Consider the following 22,032-nt stretch of genomic DNA (forward strand, 5'->3'; position numbering starts at 1 on the left):
TCTGAGGGGTGAAGTGGGAGGGCTGCCACAGGAAAGGGATTTTGGGGGAGGAATATCAGCACGGGAGGCAGCCAGGCTGGGAATGAGCTGGAGCTGGAAGGAGACAGAGCTGGGTGGCTGTGGAGCTGGGGGCACAGAGGCAGAGGGTGGCCCTAGGGGGCTGTCCAGGGGTCTGAGGCTCATTCCTGCTTTTTCCTTTACACCCTTTGGTGGCTTCTTTGCAGATCCCCTCATTTCTAAGTCAGCCTCCCTTCCTGCCTACAGGAGGAATGGGCTGCACAGGGTAAGTGCCTCCTGCTGCTGCCAGGCATTCCTCCTTCTCCCCAGGCATTCCCCATTCTCCCAGGCTCCTCAAAAACCCCCAGTGCTCCCTTTCCACGACTGGGATTTCCTGTTTCTCCCTTCTCTGCATCCATGCTGTCACTGCTGCCCTGTGCCAATCCAAAGTGACCCTTATTTGCGTTCAAAGTTTCTTATCCGGGCAGTGCCAGCCCTGAAGCTCCCACAGGGCAATTTTCAGAGGGATGCTGGTGTTGCTTTCCAGCAGAAGAGCTTTGCTTTATATCCTGGGCTGGGGATAGCTTGGGATCGGGAGTTCTGCTCCCGTCTCAGTGTGACCTGAGCTTGTCACTTCACCCCTCGTGTCTGTTTGCCGGCGGGGGGTGGGGACCTTGGTGTCCTGCCCTGGGGACGCGGGAGATGCCACTCGGAGCGTCTGGAGGAGCTTCCCTCTCACTCCTCCCTCTCTCCATCCCTCCGCAGCCTCCCAGCGCAGAGCTTTTCCACTACGACAGCACGAATGCCGTCAACTGGGGGATGCGAGGTAAGGGGGGACACGGCGTTGGGGACATCCCGGGGACATGCTGGGGGGCTGCCAACCCCCTGCAGGCAGCTCTGGAAAATGGGGCTGCAGGGAGAATGGGGTGAAAAGGGCGAGGGTGGTGACTGCAGAGGGTCAGGGTGGCTCATGGCTCTCTTCTCTCTCTCCCCACAGAGTACAAGGTAAGACCCTTCAGCTGCAGAGGTGGAAGTCCCAGGGATGTGTCTCAGAGGAAGTCCCAGGGATGTGTCCATGTCCCCAGGCTCTTCAGGGGGAAGCTTTGCCCTCTGCCTGCAATGCTTTGCCTTCATCCCCTTCCATCCTTCACCTGACATCCTCCTCATCCCAGGACTGTGGGGCTTGGAGCAGAGTCCACCCCCTCCTGCCAGTCCCGAGTGCTCAGCTGAGCAGAACTGTCCCCTGGGTGAGGAACAGAGCAGGGGGTTGTGCTGCTGGTTTCCTGCTCACACTCCTGCCTGGGTCATTCCTGGTGTGGCAGAGTGAGCAGGTTATTCCAGAGGAGACTCAGGGTGGATCAGAGTCACCCTGAGAGCAATTCCCACCTCTGCCTTGTCCCATCCAAGCCCTGGAGTCAGCTGTGCCACCCAAATCCTGCTGAACATGACAGGAGGCTTTCCCTTGGTGGCCCCCAGAGCCTCATTCCCAAGTGTGCCCCAAATACCTCCTGGCTCGATCTGCCCCATGCTCTCCCTGTCCCTGTGCAGATTTACCCCTACGAGCTGCTCCTGGTGAAGACAAGAGGGAGGAACCAGCTGCCCAAAGATGTGGACAGGACTCGGTTAGAGGTGAGAAGAGCCTTTTCCCCTGGGGACAATCCCCTCAGGGCACAGAGGGAGCTGATCCTGTGGGGTGTGTGGCTGTGAGGGGCTCGTGGCTGTGTGAGGAGCATCTGCACGTCTCCCCAGAAGTACACAAGTGTCACAGTGCTCCTGCTGCTCCCCTGGCCAGCAGAGCTGTCCCCTGAGCCTTTGGCAGGGGCAGCAGGGAGGCAGGTCCTCCCCCTTTGCCAAGGGAGCAGTGCTGGGGGCTGTGTCACCCCATTGTCCCTCAGACCCCTCCTTGGCCCTGGCTGGTGGCCAGAGTGCCCAGCTCTGGCCCAGCACCCCATCTCTCCCCAGAGGCACCTGTCCCAGGAGGAATTCTACCAGATCTTCGGGATGACCATCGCCGAGTTCGACCGCCTGGCGCTGTGGAAGAGGAACGAGCTGAAGAAGCAGGCCCGGCTGTTTTAAATGCAGTGCACTATAAATATATACATACCTATAAATATATACATAGAGAGATCTCTATATGGCAGCTCTGTATGATTCTCGGGGCTGTACGGGGCACAGGGGCCCTCTCTGCACCCCTGAGAGTGAATTGGAGTCTCGCAGATCATTCGATGCTCTGTGTTTCCTTTCCTTTTCCAGCGTGATTTCTGTATCAATCTGTGTGTTCTCCCGGGGGTTAAGCCACTTGGTGTCTGTCACTGCTTGGGGAGGATTTTCCTGCTGTGGTCACGGTGCCTGGGGCTGGGAGAGAGCAGGAATTTGGGATGGAGGTGGGACAGGGGTGTCCCATCACCTGCTGCTCAGCTGGGCTGTGGGTTATGGGTGGAAAAAGCTCTGGACACAATTGCAGGAAAATGGGATCTCCCTCCAGGCTCCTTAAATCCCTCCCTGCCTTTTCATGGCCAAGCCTGGGGGCACCTTCAGGAACTGAAATGCAGGGCCTGGGGCAGGGGACAGAACTGGGGACCCCACAGGGCCAAGGTGAGAGCCTGAGCCCCAAACCCTCCTGGGCTGGTGATTTTCCCCAAAAACCATGGGTTGCTCCAGAGCCAGTTTATCCTCCCAGGGTAACAGAGCAGCCACTTTCCATCCCCAAACCCAGCCCTTCTTAAGTGGAACAGCCAGAGCCACCTCCTGCCTCGAGGTCTTTGCTGGGGAGGGACAGTGACAGTGACATGGGCACCATGGCCAGGGAGACGCTGGGCACAGGAGGGAGCAGATATGGAGGAGTTTTGGGGAGGGGAAAACAAGGAGTGAGGGGTCAGGGGGAGCTGCGCTTGCTACTGGGTGTGGGAATTCAGGTTTTTTTCCCCCAACAAGTTTTGGGAAAGTTCGGGCAGTTGGAAGTTGCCCACTCAAGACCCCCACCCTTCCCAGGGGGTGTCTGGGGATGCCCAAGGCGCGGTGCGGGGGGTGCAGGGTGCGAGGGTGGCCGGGCTGTCCCCGCGGGCTGTCCCCGGTGCCGTGCCGGGCCGGGCCGGTGCTCGGCGCTGCCGTGCAGCGAGGCGGGGAGGGAGGGGCGGATGAAGGGATTGGCCGCCCCAAGCGAGAGCCAGCCCCGCCGGGCGGCCGCTGCCCGCGACATTCGCCCGCCCGCAGCTCCCGGGGCGGCTGGAGCTGCCGCGGCTCCCGACCATGGACAGGCTCAGCGGTAAGGGGGACCGGGAGGGGATGGCACGGGATGGGACGGGAGCGGGACGCGCATCTCCTTCCCGGAGCAGGGGAGATGCCCGTGCCAGCCGCAGGGAATGCCCGGGTGGCGCATCCATCCCATCCCAGCCGGGCATCCCACGGGCTCCAGTGGCACCCTGATCCCAGCGTGCCTTTGCTCCCCGCCAGTCCTCCAGCAGGGCCGGTCGGGACACCAACTGGAACCAGTTTGTCCTTGCTGGTCGGATGGGTAACACACCGGCAGCCTGCAAGGGAGGCTGTGGGGTGTAAGCACTTGTTAGGGGAAAATTGTGGCCGTGGGAAGGGAGGTGACGTTTCCAGATGGAGCTGATCGCGTTCCGAGGGTTTCCCTGTCTGGGGAAGGTGCTGGGAGTCTCGCAAAGCCAGGGAGGGTCTGATCCCCACCCTGCTGGGAAGCCCCTGCCTTCCCACACGTGTGTGATTCCCGCCGGCAGCCTGTGGCACCGGGCTCACGGAGCTCTGGGCTTTGATCTGGGATCTGTATAAACCTGCCAGGGCTTCGGGCCAACTCTGCAGAGAAGGTCCTGGCTTTCTGCTGGGGCTGCCAAGTCCCCGGGGGGAGCAGAGGGAGGTTTTTAGAGGGATTACTGCTTGCTGCTGCTGCTGCTGATTGCAGCCCGGGGCTGCACGGGAGGAGCAGGTGGTGACATGATGGAGCACGGGGGTCCTGGCCCTTGACCTGTCCTTGGAGGTGCTGCAGAAACACTGGCCAAAAACGATAAGAGAGTGGCCAGGGGGCTCTCTCTGTCTGCACGGGCTGGGACCACGCTGCAGTGCCAGGGCGGCTCAGGAGTGCTGTGTGTGCAGCTCTGGGTCAGCACCGCACAGCCCCAGGGGTCAAGAGTTCCCCGTGCCGATGTAAAAGGATGGGGTGGCGTTTCCGCAGTGGAAACACAGCGATGAGGGGTTTGGGACCGCTGGAAACACAGGCACGGTGTCGGGGAGCAGTGCCAGCGCCTGCAGCCCGGGAGGGGACAGGGACGGTAACAGGGATGGTGACAGGGATGGTGACAGGGACAGCCATCTCCTGTGGCTGTGTCCAGCCAGGGTGGCTTTGCCAGCTCTGAAGGAGGGTGCTGTGGCAGGAGGGGCAGCGCTGTCAAGTGACACTTGATGCCAGAGCTGTCCTTCAGGGCTGCCCCCAGAGGACATCGCTGCTGGGGACAGGGGGAGCAGAGGGTCTCAGCTTCCCCATTCTCTTGCCATGTGAACTGCTGGGAAGTTCCCTGTTTGCATCTCAGCCCAACCCGAAAACCAAACCTGGGACCTCACGGCAGGGAAGGAGGGGATGCCACATGGACCTGTGTCTGGGCATGGTTTGGCCTCTCCACAGGCCGACCCTGCCAGGGAAGAGCTGTTTTATCCCCCTCGCTGGTGCCTGCTATGGCAGCGACAGCAGCGCCTGCCTGCTTTGTTTTGAGTGCTCGTGATGAATGGCTGTTGGCACCTGGATGGCTCTTGGCTAATGTAAACCTCCCCCAGCCCCTCCTGCTCATCGTCCAGAGCTGCTGGATCCCTCAGGGGGCTGTGACCTGCAGCGGGAATGTTCTCTTCCCCGGTGAAAGGGTGGGTCTGGCGCTAGGCAGGAGCTCTGTGCCCAGTCCCAGTCTTTCTCCACTCTCTGGCAGCTCCTTTCTTCACCTGGAGCTCTGCTGTATTCCAATTTTATGATCTGTCTGTTTTCTCTCATTGCCCAGCCGGCTGGGCAGCACCCAGTGTGGGGCTCAGCTCTACACCAGTGGGGGGAATGGTGCTGTGGGCTGGTGGCAGAGTTGTTCCAAGTCGTGCTGATGGAGAACCAAGCTCCCAGTGTGTGATTTGGGAGGTGACCCTTTGCTCCAACAGGCCTGTGCTCACACATGGCTTCTCCCCCCTCATTAGTGTCTCTCCCCTGACCTTTTGTGCCACCAGAATTTAGGTCCTTCCCCAAACTTATCTGGCCTCTAAATCCAGCAAAGCCAGGGGAGATGTGTCAGGGATAAACTTGGCTCCAGCTCGCCCACAGGAATGGGGAGGCTGCAGGAGTGGCGGGAGGGAGCTGGGATCATTCCTGCCCCGCCGCCTGCGAGCTGGCAGCAGGAATCCTGCCGGTGGGAAGGGGTTTGGGGCGGTGAGAAGCACAGCCCGGGCCAGCTGTTAGCGCCGGGCAAGTGCCGAGCTCTCCTCCGCATTGCAGCCATTCCTTCCGCTGGAAACTCAGCCGCCGCCTGTTCACAGCCCGGGGGGTGTGGGCAAGGGGCTGAGCCCCCCTGGGCTGCCCCAGACCCTCAGTGCCGGGTGGAAGGGTGGCCCTGGGGGTGCTGATGCTGATGAAGTGTTTGCCCCTCTGGATTTTCCAATATCCTTGGTGTGCAGCGCTGGCCTTAGCAGGGAAATCCTGGATCTGTGTGAAGCCTCCTGGCTGCTCTGGAGCCCTGGCAGAGGGGAAGGACACTGCAGGATAGTGTCCCCCAGCCAGGAGCCCTGGGGACTGTCCTATCTGCCTGCACTGCCTGGAAAACCTTCCTCTTTCCCACTCTTGACCTGGAAATGCTGTTTTCCTGTGCAAACGTGCAGAGCTGTGAGGCTGTCATGCCCTTTGCTGAGCCCGAGCTCCCATGGGCCTGCAGGAGGTTCCTATCCCTGCCCAGGAAAACTTTGTTTAAGGTTTTGAAGAAGTTGTCTCATCCCGAGCAGTGGGAAGCCTTTTCAGAGGAGAGCACTGGGCTTGACCCAAGCTCTGCCTGTTGTTCAGTAGATCTCTTGCTGGGGACAGGAGATAGCAGTTGAGCAGAGTGGAGGCTTGAAGTGGTTTCTGGCATCCCAGATTTGTGTCCTAACCCCTTAACCCTTCCCTGTTATCTGGTTCAGCACAGCTAAAACTCCCTCTTGGGGAATACACCTCCTGCATATAAGGAACCCTAAAATTAATGACAACTCTCTGTCCTGTAAAATATCCATTAAATGTCACTCTTCCAGGCCAGCAGCAGGACGATTGGGTTGGAAACCTTTCACTGGCAGCCCTGCACAAACAAGGGGCTGGCACCCCTGCCAGGGCACCCAGGAGGTGACAGAGCAGGGAGGGCACCCTGGCAGGCAGCAGCCGCCTGTCATCACCCCGAGGCGCTGGAAGCAGCGGCATTTGGGGAGGTCAGCTCCCTGTGTGGATTCTGGGCTGACAATCTGCACTGGGAAGGATAAAATAACCTCTCTGATTCTCCCCCCGCGGCTGCTGCAGCTCTTTTCCCTTCCTGCTCCTGATAATGCCTCCCATGGCATCAAAGCTGGCTCTTTGGCAGGCGAGGGAAAACACTGACATTTCGTAACAGTTTGGAACAAAAACAGCTTTGCTGCAAGGGGTTTCCATGCTCAAAATACTTTTTTTTTTTTTTTTTTGAAGTGGTTTTCATGTGCATTTGATCCTGGAAATGATAAGAGAGAGCTCTGGGAGATGCTGGTATGCTCTGATAGCTGGCAATTAGCAGGAGATGTGTAAGGAGCACTTTGAAGAATAGCTTTGGATTTCTCCGGGGGTTTGTTGAGCATTAAACCCACCGAGGTCTGTGATGGGGAAACAGCCCCGTTTTGACTCCTTGTCCAGTGGGTTCAGCTGCTCATTTGATGTGGCCCAAAATTTTGGGAAACCAAGCTTGTGAAGGACAGAACCAGGAACAGAACTTCAGCAGCGACAGGTTTGAGAGCTGGCTTTGGTGTCCTGGAGTTAAAAGCAGCTCAACCAGTCGCAGCACTGGTGGAGCCACCGGCAGTGACCAGAGCCGTCAGTCACACCTTGTCACCCTTCCCGCTGGGATAACCCGGCTTTCCTGCCCCCGCAGCCCTGCCCTGCAGGGGTTAATCGGGTCGGAAATGCTGTCCCATGGTGGCCTTGCCGCTGCACCTGATGCTCCCGGCGGAGCCTGGCGGGGGAAGGAAAGGGAAGGGCTGAGAAAATAACGCTTATCCTGCTCGCCAAGGGTCCTGCGGGGCAGAGCAGCCCCAGCCCCTCACACCGAGCCCCTCTGCTGTGCCCCAGCCTGGGGACATGGGGACAGCACTGGGGTGGCCACTGAGAAGGTCCCAATCCCCTCCCCGGGCAGGGGGGACTGGAGTCCAGCACAGCTCTGGAATTCCTGGGCATTGTCGGGCTCAGGGCAGGGATGCCAAGGCTGGGGTGAGTGCTGGACACCACTCCCTCCCCCCAGCTCCACAGGGATATTTCCCCCACAGGGATTTGTTGTTTCTCCTCTCACCACCTCTGTAAAGAAGGATCTACATTCTGCAGCGGTGTTGAAGGCATCTGGGAAAGCAGAGTGGGATTTGGGAAAGCAGAGTGGGATTTGGGAAAGCTGATTCACCAGCTCCTTGCTGCAAATCCCTGCCCAGACCCTGCTAGGTGAAGGTTTGGATCCTCCCTGTGTGACTTTTCCTCCCAGGAAGTTGTGTCAGCCCTGCTGGCTCCCCATATCTCACTCCTGCAGGTCAGGAATTGCATCCGAGGCATTTTGGAAGGTGGCTTTGGGGAAGGAGGATGTACAGGACATGGGGAATTGTCTTTTGGGGTGCAGAGAGCTTTCCACCCCCACCAGTGGGGATTTGGGGATGTGGGGGCTGAATCCAGCCCAGAAGGTTTCCCACCAGGATGCCTGCAATTAGCTGGAATTCTGACTGTCCTGGAGACTGAAATTTGTAATTCCAGCTGCCCTGGAGGCTGAGGTTTGGTGGAGATCGAGGGCTACAGAGAGGTGACAACTCCAGGTCCCTGCAGAGACAGCCACAGGCAGGAAGGTGTGACACAGGGAGGCTTCCCAGAGCTCTGCCCAGTGGGCACAGGGGTGGGCAAAGCCTCGTGGCACCAACCCCAGGGCCTCTCCCAGTGCTGGAGGGCAGCCCAAGCCAACCTGTTGCTGGAGTTTGTTTGGAAAAGACCGACACCAAAATTTTGGTTGGAGGAAACACAGTTTATTCTGCGTTCTCAGTAATCCTAACATCTCTCCCTCTGCCTGAAGCTTGTTTTTTATACATTACTCAGCAGGTCTCGCCCCTGCCTGACTATTCCTTTAAAGGGCATCTGAAACCTCTCCTTTTCATTCATTATTTAAATGTGTTTTCCAGCCAGCAGCCTCTGAGCCCTGCTCCCGGGCTGGAGCATCCTGCCACGAGCCTGCTGAGCCTGGCACCGAGTCCTGAAGTGCAGTCTGGGCCTGGCACCGAGTTCTGAAAAGTCTGGAAGCACTAAACCTGCTCTGTGTGACTTTCCAGAGCTGATTGTGTGGAGCTGGGGCTGGAAACACCTCCTACCTGGGGTGAGGAGCAGAGGGAGGAGGCTGCCTGTGGGGACACAGCAGGGTCACTCAGAGATGTCTCACCTGGGTGATTTAATTTGCTCAACATCTCGCTGTGAGAGGGGAGTGACCCAAAAACCACCCCCTGCTCCTCTAGGGTGGGGGAAGCTGCAGCCTCTAGGTCAAGGGGGTGAAGTTTGCTGTGGGTGAGTTAAAGCAAACAGCCACAGACATCTCCAGGAGGCAGAGAAAGGGGAGCAGCCCCTGGAGAAGGAAGGGGTCCTGCAGCAGCATGGGACACTGGGGGGTCATTGGCAGCTTGGCTCACACGGGATGCTTGTAGGTGATTTAATCAGCCTGTTAATTATTACCTGCAGCACTGGTGAAGCTGCTGTGAGGAAGGACATTCCCTGCAGCCCAGCAGCAATGGCACTTCAGGGAGCCTCTGTCCCTCTGATGCCCCAGGGCTGTGCTGGGGAGTCACAGCCCAAGGACTGAGGTGCTCAGGGCAGGTGCTGCTGCTGCTGAGGGGGAGATTTTCCGGCCTGGGGGTCCAGCTGTATTCAGCATTCCTCTCTGGGATGTCCTGCTGGCACCGGGCTGGGTGGAACTGCCACGATCCCCTTGTTCTCCATCTCTCATTCAATCCAGTCGCAGAGGGAAGAGGCTTCCCTGGCCCCACAGAGTGAGTGATGGTTCCTGCAGCGTGTGAGCTGCCAGGCACACGAATGCAGGTGATAATCTTTGCCCTCTGCACGCTCTATCAGCCTGTAATTACACTTCCCTCTATTCAGGGCTCCTGTTTCCTCGTTTGAGACTGGGAGGAGGATGTGAGAAACTCTGTCTCCTCCGGGAAGGAGTCAGAGGGGGATGTTTGGAGTCTTGCTTGTGTCCAGTTCCCCTGTGCAGGGCAGAGCTGTGGCTCCAGGTGTGTTCCACAGCTCCCTTTGCTCTTCTCCCCTTTTTGGGGGCTGGTGAGGACTCAGAAACCTCTCTGTGCCAAGGGCCAGGGTGAGGCAGGGGATTGGGAAGAGCCTGGCAGAGGGAGCAGCTCTGGGCTGGATTTGACTGGTCTGTGCTGGGGTGGGTGAGCGGCTGGAGCAAGGCCATGAGATAAGGCTTTGTGCAGGGCTGTTTATCCTGGGGAGATGAGCCAGAGGCACTGGGGCAGGCCCAGAACCCTCCTTGGGCACTGCTGGGATGGCTGAGCTGGTGCTGGAAGGGCTGAGCTGGGAAAGGAATCCCCTGAGCTGCTGTCAGCGCTGGGCTGTGACTGCAGCAGATGGGACACTGATGGAGGAGGCACTGCCAGGGCACCCTTGGTGCTTTTCAGCCTCTCTGGTGGCTCATCTGTCCCTCTCCCAGGGCTAGAGGAGCCCTCCAAACCCCACAGGCTCCTCGTGTAAGGAGAGAAGCTGCTGCTCTGGGAGGCAGAACCAGTGGGGGCCTTGTGCCCCCTCAGGCAAGCAAATTCCACATTCATCTCCCAAGATCGATTTTCCAAGGCTATCAGCTAAGGGTATTAGTTACTGCAAGGCCACGATGATGAGGTCCCCAGGAGCTGTGCGTCGCTGCTCTGCCTGCTTGGTGGGGATGTGCTGAGATTTTGGGGAACACAGCAGCAGATCTGAGCTCCCCTTGTGCTCCTCAGCGCTCAGGGATGCTGCAGCACTGCAGTGGGAGCAGGATGGTGTGATTTATCCCTGTGAGGGCCAGGGAGGGTGGCAGGGTCCCAGCCAGGCAGGAGCCATTCCCAAGTGCTCAGCTCCTGCTGGAATTGTTGGATGCAGAGCCCGAGGCTCCCCCCATCCGCCCCACTCAAGAGGCCCTTGTTTGCAGGGAGGAGATGATTCATGTGGCCCCTCAGCAAATCTTCCACTCCTAGGGGATGCTGCCAGGGCTCAAGTGTGATCATTCATGGTTGGCTTCTCCCTAAAACCCCTCCGGCCTGGAGCAGATGAGGAGGAGGTGCTTTCCAGGCTGCTGTTCCTGGCCCCACCAGCCCGTCCCAGTTTGCCCTGCACCCAGCAGGTGACAAATGGCCTGGAGCAGAGCCTGGCTGGCTCCTGCCACCTCCGGGCTGAGTGCTGCCCCTCTCCTGCCCGCTTGGCAGGGCAGTGGCACAGCAGTGGCCGTGGGCAGCTCTGTCCTCCTGTCCCCTGCACAAAGGAACAATTCTGGGAGCGCCGAGGCACTTCCTCGCCTGCCTCCTCCTCCTCCTCCCCATCGGAAAGAAACCTCCTTGGGAATGGGAATGGGAACAGGAACTGCCCTGGGAGCTCAGCAAAGTGCTCAGGGGACTGTGAGCCTCCTCAAAGAGCGGCAGTGTTGGGGCTGGAGGGGCTGCCAGCATCTCCCTGGTGATGCCCATGCTGGGGCACCCAGCAAGGCCTGGGGACATGTCCCAGCACCGTGTGGCTCTTGCAGGTGGCTCCACATCAGCCTGGAGAGCTCAGCACGGTTTGTGTGCTGCAGAGAGCTCTTTGGGTCTGTTTGTCCCACGGGGACATCCCTGCAGGGCTGCTGTGGGGCTGGGGTGTCACTGGGTGCTGTCCCCAGCTATTTAGGGCATCCCAGGAGCTCTGAAGGTTTTTTTGCTGCCAGTGGCAGCTGTAAGGAGCCCTGTGCAGGCCGGCAGAGCTTCCAAGGGCCCTGCCCGTGCCAACAGGAAGGATTTATTTGTGCTTGGGTTTTATTTTAGCCACAAACAATGGCCGTTTCTCCCAGCATCCGATTTCCCTCGGCCCCAGGCATCACCTGGCGCAGGAGGAAGCTGTGGCCACAGGATAGGGGGCCCTGTGCACCTCCCACTGCATTTCAGAGCTGTGATTCAGCATCTCCCTCCCCGGGGCTCTCTCAAGCTGCAGGCTGGGCTTTTTTTGGGATGAAAACTCCATGGGGTTGTCTTATCTCTCCCCTTGCAAAAGCTGGGTTTCTACACCAGGAAACTCCTGCTTTGGCTTGGCCCGAGACTCTTCCTCCTCCTCCTCTTCCTCCTCTCTGCAGGTTACTGGAGCAGGAGCTGATTTTTGCCGCTGTGGTGGAGGGGCAGGGAGGCTCTGCAGCTGCAGGCTGTGTCCAGACCTTATCTCTGGGCTGGGAAAAGGGTCCCTGAGGAGGGGAGCACTCGTGGGCTCTAAAAATAGAGCTGGCCTGCTGTAGGGTGGGGAGAGGTGGTGGAGGGGATGCAGCTCCTCTGCCAGCACCGTCCAGGGCAGGATTTGGGAGCAGGGGGGACACTGCCCTGGTGTCCTGCATGGCAGCAGGAGCCTGGTGCAGTCCCCTGGTCACCCTGTCCTGGCAGAGCTGCCCTGGGTGCCCCCAGCCCATCCAGCCCCGTTATTTAATGCTAAAGCCATCTGCTGTCACGGGTCCTGGCCTTCCCAGGCTCGAAAACCTCATGGACATCTCCCATCCTGCCTGGGACAGGCTGCAGACGTGGAGAGGAGGGAGTTCCTGGTGTCACTCTCCGTCCTGGGATGTCTGTGCACAGCCTGGGTGTGGGGAAGTGGGGTGATAGGATTTGGGATGCCAGAGGAGCCCCAGCAGACAGGAGCAGGTGGGAGCCATTCGCCAGCACCAGGGCCGGAGGTGTCACAGAGCTGCGTGGGCAGGGGACTCAGGGGCCCTTTTTGGCTGTGTCACCTGTGGCCACTCTGATATGCCACCCCCTCGTCCCCAGGAGCCCTTTGATGTCCTGCTGCCCCTGTCCCCGGGCTCACAGCCCCCAGGGGCACTGACAGCAGTGCCCACCCAGCACAGGAGCTGTGTCCCCTGTCCCCTGGGCAGCTCTGCAGGGTCTGTGCTCGCTGCCACCAGCCAAAGTGACTGTGCTGGTCCTTGCCTGCCAGGTGACCTTGGGTGTCACACCATCCCCTGCTGCCCCCCTGGAGCAATCTCCCCTCTTCCTGCAGCCACCCCATTAACTTCCCTTAAGCTGGAAGCCTAAGGAGCAGAGGAAATTAATTCCTTCCCTCCCTCTGCTCCCCCGAGCTCTGCTCAGCGTGCCCTCCTGGGATCACAGGCCTCTTTGACTGCCCCCTCCCTCCCCCTTGTATTTTGGAGGATGTTTAACAAGGGAGATGGAGGGGACAGCTCAGCTGGGGGGAAACAAAGGCGCCTTCAGAGCTCTCTGTGCTGAGTGTGCCCAGCTCGGGGCATTGCTGCTGAGCTCAACCCTGCCAGCAGCCCTGCCTTATCAGGCACCCTCACTCCTGGTGCTCAGCAGGGTCCCCTCGCCCCCCTGACCCCCCTCCCTGCCTGCTTTGGCACTATTAATAGAAACCAGGCTGCCCTGCTGCCCTCGGCTGGCCCAGTGCCCTGACACGGAGCTGGTGGCTGTGCTGGGACATGTCCTGCACGTGGCAAGGGATGGGGATGCTGGTGACACCAGGGCCTGGGGTTTGGGGTGTTCTGGGAGTGCTTTATCTGTGGAAAAATCTGTGTGCTGAGCCCTTTGATAGAGGTCCAGCAGCCCGTGGAGCTGGTGTTTCCATCCAGGCTGCATCCTGAGGTCTGTGTGCTCCAGGAAGAGCTGGAGCATGGAAAAAGCACTCAGCAAACACCACCTGAGCCGTGCTGGGAAAACCCCTCATCCTCGGGTTTGCTTCCAGCCCATTTTGCCTTGTCTTTACCCCAGCATGCTGACATCTCCCCAGCTGACAGACCTTTTCCTACTCTCTCCAGTGCTGGACCAGCTCTTGCCAGAGCTCAGCGTCCTGCTCAAGCTGCTGGACCACGAGTACCTGAGCGCCACCACGCAGGAGAAGAAGCTGGCTGTCTCTGCCATCCTGCAGAAGCTGCAGCCACCTGCAGGTCTGTGTCCCTCTCCTGTGGTGGCCAGGGGCTGTTCCCAGGGGCAGCGGGTGTCCCCAGCAGGGGGGAAACCGAAACCCAGCAGGGCAGGGAAAAGCTTCTGCAGGGCAGGGATGAGCCCAGCACCTGCTCAGCTCCTCGGGGCACTTTGCTCCCTACTTTCACTTCCCAGCTCCTCCCTGCCCCGGGAGCAGGGCTGGCGTCAGCCCTGCCATGGATACAGGAGGGCTGCTCCCTGCGGAAATGTCGCTTCCCAGAGCTTTTCCTGCCCTGGGTTTGTGCTGAGCACAGGGGTTTCCGCGGGAAGGCCGGCGCTGTGCACCTGGGGCTTCACAGCCTTCCTGCTCTCCTGGGGAGCCTCAGCATCCCTGGGGATTCCTCCATCCCCTGTGCCTGCTCTGGTGGGGTGAGCTGTGTGCCTGGGTTGGTGTTGGTGGGGACAAGGGGTGCCAGTGCCTGCCCCAGGCTCAGAGCATCCCCCTCCATTCCAGGGAAGGATGTGGACTACATGTATGTCAACACGGCATCCCTGGGCAATGGCACCAGCTTTGTGGAGTCCCTCTTCGAGGAGTTTGGTATGTGTGGCTGAGCTGTAGGCGTGCCCTGGGGGGTCACACTGCTCATGGGGTCCTTTGGAGGGAGGGGGACAGCTGTATCCTCATGTCCAGGGTGGGCATCATCACTCTGGGTGTTTGTTCCCATTCCCCTGTCATTGTTTTGGGGCTGACATGAGGGAATCCACACCCCAGTGATGTCACCTCCCAGAGAAGGGCTGTGGAGATCCCTGGAGGGCACAGCTGGATTGGCCAGCTCTGCTTTCCTGCTGCCTTCACCCTCCGTTTACCTCGGGCAGACTGTGACCTGCGGGACCTGCAGGACATGCAGGAGGAGGAGGGGGACACCGGTGACAGCGTTGGCTTGGAGCTGGCCAGGAACCAGCCAGCAAAACCTGTGAGTGCCTGGCTGTCCCTGAGCCAGGGCTGCCCTGCACCTGCGTGGGGAGGTAGCAGTGGCCAGGGTGGGACCGTCCCTGTGCCCTGCTGGGGCTCCTGCTGCTGCCTGGCTCACACTGGAGCTGTTTCTGCCCTAGGTTCCTGCGGATCCTGCTCCTCCCCTGCCCACCACTCCCCCACCGGAGGATTACTATGAGGAAGCTCTGCCCCTGGGCCCTGGCAAGGCTCCCGAGTACATCACCTCCCGCAGTGAGTGCTGCTCCACCCAGGGCAGCAGGAGGGTGGGGGGAGCCCCACGAGCTGCCCACTGCATCCCCCAACTGCCTGGACAAACAGGGGTTGTAAGATCCTTGACTGATCTTCCTGGGGAAGGAATTGTCGCTGTTCTCATCAGCCTCACTCTTGTCCCACTCTCTTCTATCCCACCTGCTGTTGCAAGGAGTTGTTTGCTCCAGCCAGATTGGGAATGGAGAGATGGGGAGAGATCAGAGCCATGGGGGGGTGTGCTTGGTTCTGCCCCACTGAGCATCCACGAGGGAAAACCAGCAGGCAGCCTCAGCTTCCTGTGCTTCCTCTGCAGACAGCTCCAGCCCCCCCAACTCCATCGAAGATGGCTATTACGAGGATGCAGACAGCAGCTACCCTGTCACCAGGATAAATGGGGAGCAAAAAAATTCCTGTAGGTATCTGGTGTCCTCAAAAGGGAGGGCAGAACTTTGGCAAAGCTCAGCCTTGAGCAGTGGGCTGGGGGGCTGGTGGGGTTGTGGCTGGAGAAGCAGGATTTCAGAGTTTGAGCCTTGCAGAGAAAGAAGCCAGCGCAGGGCTCTGGATAGAGGCACCTGGGGCTGGCACACTGCCCACGAGCATCCTGCTGGGATTCCAAGGGAAATGGAGATGGCAGGAGCCAAACAGTGCTGCTTCCAGAGGCCAACACGGAGTCCATCCATCCCAGCACCCAGCCCAGCTCTGTCTGGAGCCTGCTGGGCACAGGGAGCCCTGGCAGTGTGTGGCACCTTTTAGGGTGACTCCCCTGCTTCCTTCCAGACAATGACTCGGATGCCATGAGCAGCTCTTACGAGTCATATGACGAGGAAGAGGAGGAGGGCAAGGGCCAGCAGCTGACACACCAGTGGCCCTCGGAGGAGGCCTCCATGAACCTGGTGAAGGATTGCCGGATCTGCGCCTTCCTCTTGCGCAAGAAGCGCTTTGGGCAGTGGGCCAAGCAGCTCACCATCATCCGGGACAGCAAACTGCTGGTGAGCCCAGCCTGGGGGGGACAGAACCCCTTTTGGGGGGTTAGGAGGGTGGCTGAGCCCAAGCTGAAGGACAAAAGCACCATCCAAACAAAGCCCCTGCTCCAAGGATGCTGCACATGCAGGAGCTGCCCTTGCTTCCATTGCAAGGGAATAGAGGAGTCCTTTCTTGGGGACACCGCAGAGTGAGAGGACACCCTCAGGCTGTTGCATGGCCTGAGCCACCTCCATCTGTGCCACCTGTGAGAGACCCTGAGATCCTGTGCCACCTGGGAGACCCCCAGCACGGCAGCTGGACAGGCAGGTTCGGCTGAGCCCTGAGCAGTTCTCTTTTCTTCCCTCAGTGCTACAAAAGCTCCAAGGACCGGCAGCCACACGTGGAGGTGCCCCTGAGCACCTGCAACGTCATTTATGTCCCCAAGGACGGGCGGCGCAAGAAGCACGAGCTGCGGTTCTCACTGCCGGGGGCCGAGGCGCTGGTGCTGGCGGTGCAGAGCAAGGAGCAGGCTGAGGAGTGGCTCAAGGTACCACAGCTCCTCACTGCTCCTCCCAGGGGCATCCACAGCCTCTCCCTGGCATCCTCCCTGCCTCAGGTGGAGAGGGAGCTGCCCTGGGAATGGCTTGGCTCGGCTGGAAGGGGAAGGGGGCTTTGCTCCTGGCTCTTATCGGTCGCTTCCCAGGGCCTGGGCGTCTCCGGCGCTGATAGCCCCGGCTGGGGGGATGTTTGCTCTCCCCCTCCTCCTCCCCGAGGCCCTTTCCTGCCTTTGTTCAGGGCCGGGAAGTGGGGGCTGCGGGGAAGGGGCGGCGGGTGGGAAAGGAGCCTCTGAGCACACCACAAACGCAGCTGTCACCCCAAAGGTGGGAGAAAAGGGTTGTTTTGCACACCCAGGACATGCCACGCCTGTAAAACAGGACTGTCACCAGGTGTCCTGTGCTGGCAGGATGGCGCTGGCTTGGCACCCAAGTCTCTCCGCTCTGAGATTTCCAAAATCCCTGACAAAATCCACAAATCTGAAGTTTTGAAGGGGCCGAGGTGTGAGCAAGCCAGGCTTTTGCCCTGGGCAGGATTTGGTGCCCTGTGCTGTGGGGACCAGGACCTGTGCCCATGGTTCAGCCTGGCTCTGGCAGAGAAGGAGCTGAGCCAGGGAGGGCAGCCCTGGCCCTTGGGTCATTCTGAAGTGACATCTGGGGCTGTCTCTGCAGGTGATAAAGGAAGCCAGCAGTCCAGCAGCGGGTGGGATGGAGGCCCCAACCTCCCCGGTGATGCCGTGCAAGATGGACCTGGATAAGGTGATGGTCTAAGAGCCCTGTCCAGAGGATTTGTGGGGAACACAGGGCTGGAGGACCCCAGATTCCTGGAGCTGCACAAGGAACCCTTTCCATTGTCACAGCAGCTCTGCAGGCTGGGAAGGGGAACAGGAAGGGGATATCCCAGGCCTGTGTAGGGGCATGAAGGGCTGGCAGAGGCTGGGGATGGTGCTGATGAGATCCTGCTCTGCTCCTCCCACAGCGGCTGTCCCAGGAGAAGCACACCTCAGACTCGGACAGTGTGGCTGTGGGTGACACTGGCTCCCCAGCCACCCGCAGAGAGCACAGCGAGCACGGTATGGTCCCTGTGCCCACTGCCCACCCAGCCAGCTGTGCCCACAGCTGGGCAGCATCCTCTGCTGTGGGGTGCTGGGACACACACCAGGGGCACATCTTACCCTGTCCTGCTTGCAGGGAAAGGTAAAAAGAGCGGCCTGGCTGACCTGAAGGGCTCAATGAGCCGGGCAGCAGGGAAAAAGATCACCAGGATCATCAGCTTCTCCAAGAAGAAGCCTTCCCCTGAGGACACCCAGACCTCCTCCACCGAGGAGGACATCCCCTGCTGCGGTTCGTGGGGGCAAAGATGGGAGTGGGAGCAGTGGGGAGTGACATCCTTCCCCCAAGCATGGCTTGGGGTGGGGACGAGCTCACTGAGCTGCTGCAGGGCTGTAACCCTGCCACAGGCTGGGAAATGCTGCCCAGTCCTGGCTCTGCAAATTCCCACGATGAGTGGGAAAGGGACAAGGCCACAGGTCACCCATGTCCCAGAGAACAGCCTTGGGGGGACTGCGTGGTACTGAGCTGGCAGCTCCCTGGGCCCTGAGTGTCACAGCTGGTTCTCTGGGAGGAAACTGAGGCACTGAAGGACTAGAAAAGCAGGATGTCTTATCAAATCCTGCCCGAGGTGCAGCCGAGCAGGCGCTGATGCCTTTCCCTCCCCTGTCCCCCTCAGGCTACCTCAGCGTGCTGGTGAACCAGTGCTGGAAGGAGCGCTGGTGCCGCCTCAAGGGCAACACCCTCTACTTCCACAAGGACCGCACGGACCTGCGCACACACGTGAATGCCATCGTCCTGCGGGGCTGCGAGGTGGTCCCCGGGCTGGGCCCCAAGCACCCCTTCGCCTTCCGCATCCTGCGCCACGGGCAGGAGGTGATGGCGCTGGAGGTGAGCGGGGCAGGCACGGGATGGGCCGTGAGGAGGAGCTGGGGGAGCATCCCTTGGGATGATCAGCATCCCATGCAAGCAGTGCCTGGTTTTCCCCTTCCCTTTGAAAGCTCAGGGCAGTGTTTGGGTGAGCTGGGGGCAGCTGTGTGGGAGCTTTGTGCACAGAGAGATGGTGCACAGCAGGGCTCTGCATCAGGAGGCAGTGAGGACAAGGGGCTGGGAGCTGGATATGGACCTCAACCCTTCCTCTCTCCCCCAGGCAAGCTGCTCTGAAGACCTGGGCCGCTGGCTGGGTCTCCTCTTGGTGGAGACAGGTTCCCAGACAGCACCAGAGGCCTTGCACTACGACTACGTGGATGTGGAGACCATTGCCAACATCGTGACGGCCGTGAGACACTCCTACCTGTAAGGCTGTGCCCCTGCTGTGCCAAGGGCTGAGTGCTGGGCTGGGGATGGTGGTCCTTGGCCCTGTGGTCTCCCTAGAATGGGCACAGGCTGGGCTGTGGTTTGTGGCTGTGATCTCAGGGACAGGCAGTGTCCCAGGGGCTGTTCCCTTGAGCATCATGCAAAACAGAAAGTGTTTTCTCAATGTGTGGTGGGGTAGGGTCATGAGTGAGGCTGGGAGAGCAATGCAGGAATCCCTCTGAGTTGGAAGGGCTCCCTGAGGGGCTGGCAGGGATGTCATGGACAGGAAAACCTCATCCCTCCTTCTGCAGGTGGGCCAGCTCCTCCCAGGACCACCGGCCGGACTCCTCCCGGGTGGTGTACGATGATGTCCCCTATGAGAAGGTTCAGGTGAGCGAGCACAACTTCACGGCTCACCCTCTCCCAACCACAGTGGCCCAGGGAGCTGAGATGGCCCCGGGGGTGTCCCAGCTCACTGTCCCTCCCATCCGTGCAGGCGGAGGAGGAGCCGGGGCGGCCGGGGGCGGCTCAGGTGAAGCGCCACGCCTCGTCCTGCAGCGAGAAGTCGCGGCGGGTGGATCCGCAGGTCAAAGTGAAGAGACACGCGTCCAGTGAGTCCTCGGGCCACAAGCCTCTCCAGGGGTCCTGGCCAGTGCGGGAGGAGGCTCTTCCCCAGAGGGGTCTGCAGCCACGCGTGGTGGGATGGCTCAGCAAATGCCATCGGTGCAGCCCTTGATGGGCTCTCCCCGTGCCTGCAGGTGCCAACCAGTACAGGTACGGCAAGAACCGCGCCGAGGAGGACGCCAGGCGCTTCCTGACGGAGAAGGAGAAGCTGGAGAAGGAGAAAGCATCGATCCGCAGCGAGCTGATGTTGCTGCGGAAGGAGAAGCGGGAGCTGCGGGAAGCCATGAAGGGCAGCACGGGTAGGTCGGGGCCATCCGAGAGCTGCGGCTGCTCCCAGGCACTCGGGACAGAGCTGGGCTGGCACAGGGACACCGGGCTGGCCACAGCGACAGTGTGGCCGTGAGCCGGGCTGGCTGCAGCGCTCTGCCGGGCTGGCAGCCCCATCTAGTGTCCCCGCGCAGGAGGATGGGTGGATGCTCCCACCGCTGAGCTGGCTCGTTGTGCAAGCAGGGCCGAGGCTGCAGGAGCTGGAGCAGCGGGTGGCGGTGCTGGAGGAGCGGTGCCGGCAGAAGGAGGAGTCTCGAGTGGATCTGGAGCTCAAGCTGACCGAAGTGAAGGAGCAGCTGAAGCAGTCGCTGGCAGGAGGGCCGGCCCTGGGGCTGGCCGTGACCAGCAAGGCTGAGAATGGGGTATGCATCGCTTTTTCCTCACTTGGAGCTCCAACTTGCAAAAAATTGGTTGGGGTATTGTGAGGATCAACGCAGGGGAGAGGGGACATCCCTGGGCTTTGTTTCATTGTGTGTAGAGGTGTGTGAGTTCAGTTTGGTCACCTCAACTTTTACCTCATTACAATCTGTGCTTTGGTTTTTGGTTTGTTTTGGTTTTTTGGGGGGTTTGTTTGTTTTGGATTTTTTTTTTTATGCTTCCTGGGTCTCCTAAACTTTTCTTTTTCTTGCTCCCCCCTTTCCACAGGAAACTACAAACAAGCCAAATGGGAATCCCCCTGAGCACCTGGTCCCTGTGAACTGTGCAGCAGAGCTGAGGAAGAGAAGTCCCTCCATCATCCCTGCCAACAAGGGAACTGTGCTGCAGAAAGCCAAGGTCCTGCTCTGCTCTCCTCTCCTCGCTGGCGCCACGGGAAATCTCAGTGGTTTTTTTGTCCCCCTTTCTTGACCATGTATTTGGGGACAAGGAATGCTCCCTACCCCAAAGCTGCCAGCGTCCCCTGACCATCCCACTTGCTCCTGGGATGAGCCCAGGTTGTGGGGAAATTTGGGAAGTGTAGAGTTGGGTGAGAAAGGAGAAAGTATCACCTCTACAATTCCTGAGTCAGCCGTGACCCCAGCCTTGGAAAATGTTGGAATATCCTTCCAGTAGGGAGGGATACCTTGAAGGCCTCAGTGCTGCTTTTCCAGCCATGTCTCCTCATCTGGTTTTTTTTGCCTTTCTCTACAGGAATGGGAAAAGAAGCAGACTTAAGCCAGCCTGCCAAACCCCCAACAGACTCTGGGGATCACAGAGGAGCTAACAGCCCCTTTCTCCAAGCCACTGGAGGGTGCTGGGAAGGTGTGGTGGGAAGAGACGCTCTCCAGCCCCCACCACTGCGGCACCATTGCCTGTGGGCAACACTATAAACCTGGGGAAGGGGCGGGAGGGGATTGGGGAGGTGGGGGGGAAAGGGAGTCCCTTGGGGATCAGGGTCACAAACTGCTGGGAAACCCAGCTCTGGGGGGAGCCTGCCCCGCTGCCAGGAGTCCAACACAAGCTCTGGGTGCCCGTGGTGGTGCAGAAGGAAGAAGAGGAGAGCTGGTGATTACTGTGTGTCCAGCCTTCCGCTTTCCAAAGCAATGACGGACTTGTTGGGGTTTTCTGGCCCCCTCGGGATTGGGATTCAGGAGCTGCTCAGGACCAGCTACTTTGGAGATGCCGATCGTTCACCCTGCTCACTGCTGCCAGCTCTGCAGGGTCTCATCTCAGGGTTCCTCATGGCTCGAGCTTGCTGTGCCTCAACCAAGTGCCTCTGTCCAATATTTCCTTCTTGTCCTCCAGGCAGTAAGGGTGAGGGCATTCTGCCTGCCCTTGGGAATGAAGGAAGCTCAAGTGTCAGCATTTGAAAGCAAATTAACAGTGGACACCTTTCACTTTTGCTAAACAGCTTAGAAGTGCTGCAAAGGGCTCTCTGCCCTGCTCCTATGCTGGTTTTGGGGGGAGCAGGGAAGGGGACAGGGCTCTCTCCTGGCCACCAGCACATTCAAACTCTTGCTGCTGCACTCAGACACAGGTTGGTAAGGCATGTGATCAAAATGGAGTGAAGGGAAGTTTAAAAATTAAAACAAACAAACAAACCAGAAGTGCTATTGGAGCAGAAAAGAGAAATAGGGTAAGGTCATTCAGCACAGGCAGAAACAAGGGACAGGAATGGAAAGGAAAAGCCCTGGCTTTTGTGCTGGGAACAAGGGAGTCACCCCGTGCTATGGACTGCCACAATTAACCGCTGGAGCTCGCTCTTCCGCAGCCCTGTGTTAGTAGCTAGGTAAGCAGCTTTTAATAAAAACGCTGGCACTGGCCTGCCGGGTCCTGTGGCTGAGGGAGCAGGGCAGGAGTGCTGCTCTGTTCCCAAGGAAAGGGGTCTGGGGTGGGCTTGGCAGCCCTGCAGCAGCGGCTGCTGGGACACACAGCCCTGTGGAAGCACTTCAGAGAATCCCAGAATGGTTTGGGTTGGAAAGGACCTTAAAGCTCATCTCGTTCTAAGGGGCAGGGACACCTTCCACCATCCCAGATTGCTCCAAAGCCCCATCCAGCCTGGCTTTGGACACTGCCAGGGATCCAGGGGCAGCACAGCTTCTCTGGGCACCCTGTGCCAGGGCCTTACCACCCTCACAGGGAACAATTTCTTCCCAATATCCCATCTAACCCTGCCCTCAGTCAGTTTGAAGCCATTCCCCT

At 59.5% G+C, this 22,032-nt stretch overlaps 2 protein-coding genes across 8 annotated transcripts in view; both read left to right on the plus strand.

The window, feature by feature from the left end:
* ABLIM3 (actin binding LIM protein family member 3) overlaps positions 1–2,130 on the plus strand; it is a 44,826-nt gene extending 42,696 nt beyond the window's left edge. For 6 of the 7 annotated variants that reach the window (XM_085074019.1, XM_085074021.1, XM_085074022.1 and 3 more), the window contains 3 exons: positions 225–283; positions 763–823; positions 995–1,255. In XM_085074019.1, the coding sequence (XP_084930145.1) occupies positions 225–283; positions 763–823; positions 995–1,152 (278 nt within the window). In that variant the 3' untranslated portion in view covers positions 1,153–1,255. Of the gene's footprint in view, positions 1–224; positions 284–762; positions 824–994; positions 1,256–1,545; positions 1,627–1,959 lie in introns of those variants that run through there. The other variant, XM_085074026.1, reaches the window with a different exon arrangement.
* A 982-nt stretch (positions 2,131–3,112) lies between these two features.
* Positions 3,113–21,653, plus strand: AFAP1L1 (actin filament associated protein 1 like 1). The gene is made up of 19 exons (XM_085074028.1): positions 3,113–3,262; positions 13,251–13,379; positions 13,871–13,954; positions 14,233–14,330; positions 14,470–14,581; positions 14,913–15,011; positions 15,377–15,588; positions 15,930–16,109; positions 16,789–16,875; positions 17,096–17,189; positions 17,308–17,460; positions 17,846–18,057; positions 18,317–18,462; positions 18,774–18,852; positions 18,959–19,073; positions 19,221–19,385; positions 19,597–19,775; positions 20,059–20,187; positions 20,542–21,653. The coding sequence occupies exons 1-19, from the start codon at positions 3,247–3,249 to the stop codon at positions 20,563–20,565; spliced, it is 2,313 nt and encodes a 770-aa protein (XP_084930154.1). The 5' UTR covers positions 3,113–3,246; the 3' UTR covers positions 20,566–21,653.
* Positions 21,654–22,032: the final 379 nt, after the last annotated feature.

This window comes from Lichenostomus cassidix, chromosome 13 (assembly GCF_008360975.1).
Source record: "Lichenostomus cassidix isolate B80296 chromosome 13, HeHo_3.0, whole genome shotgun sequence".
Lineage (NCBI taxonomy): Eukaryota > Metazoa > Chordata > Aves > Passeriformes > Meliphagidae > Lichenostomus > Lichenostomus cassidix.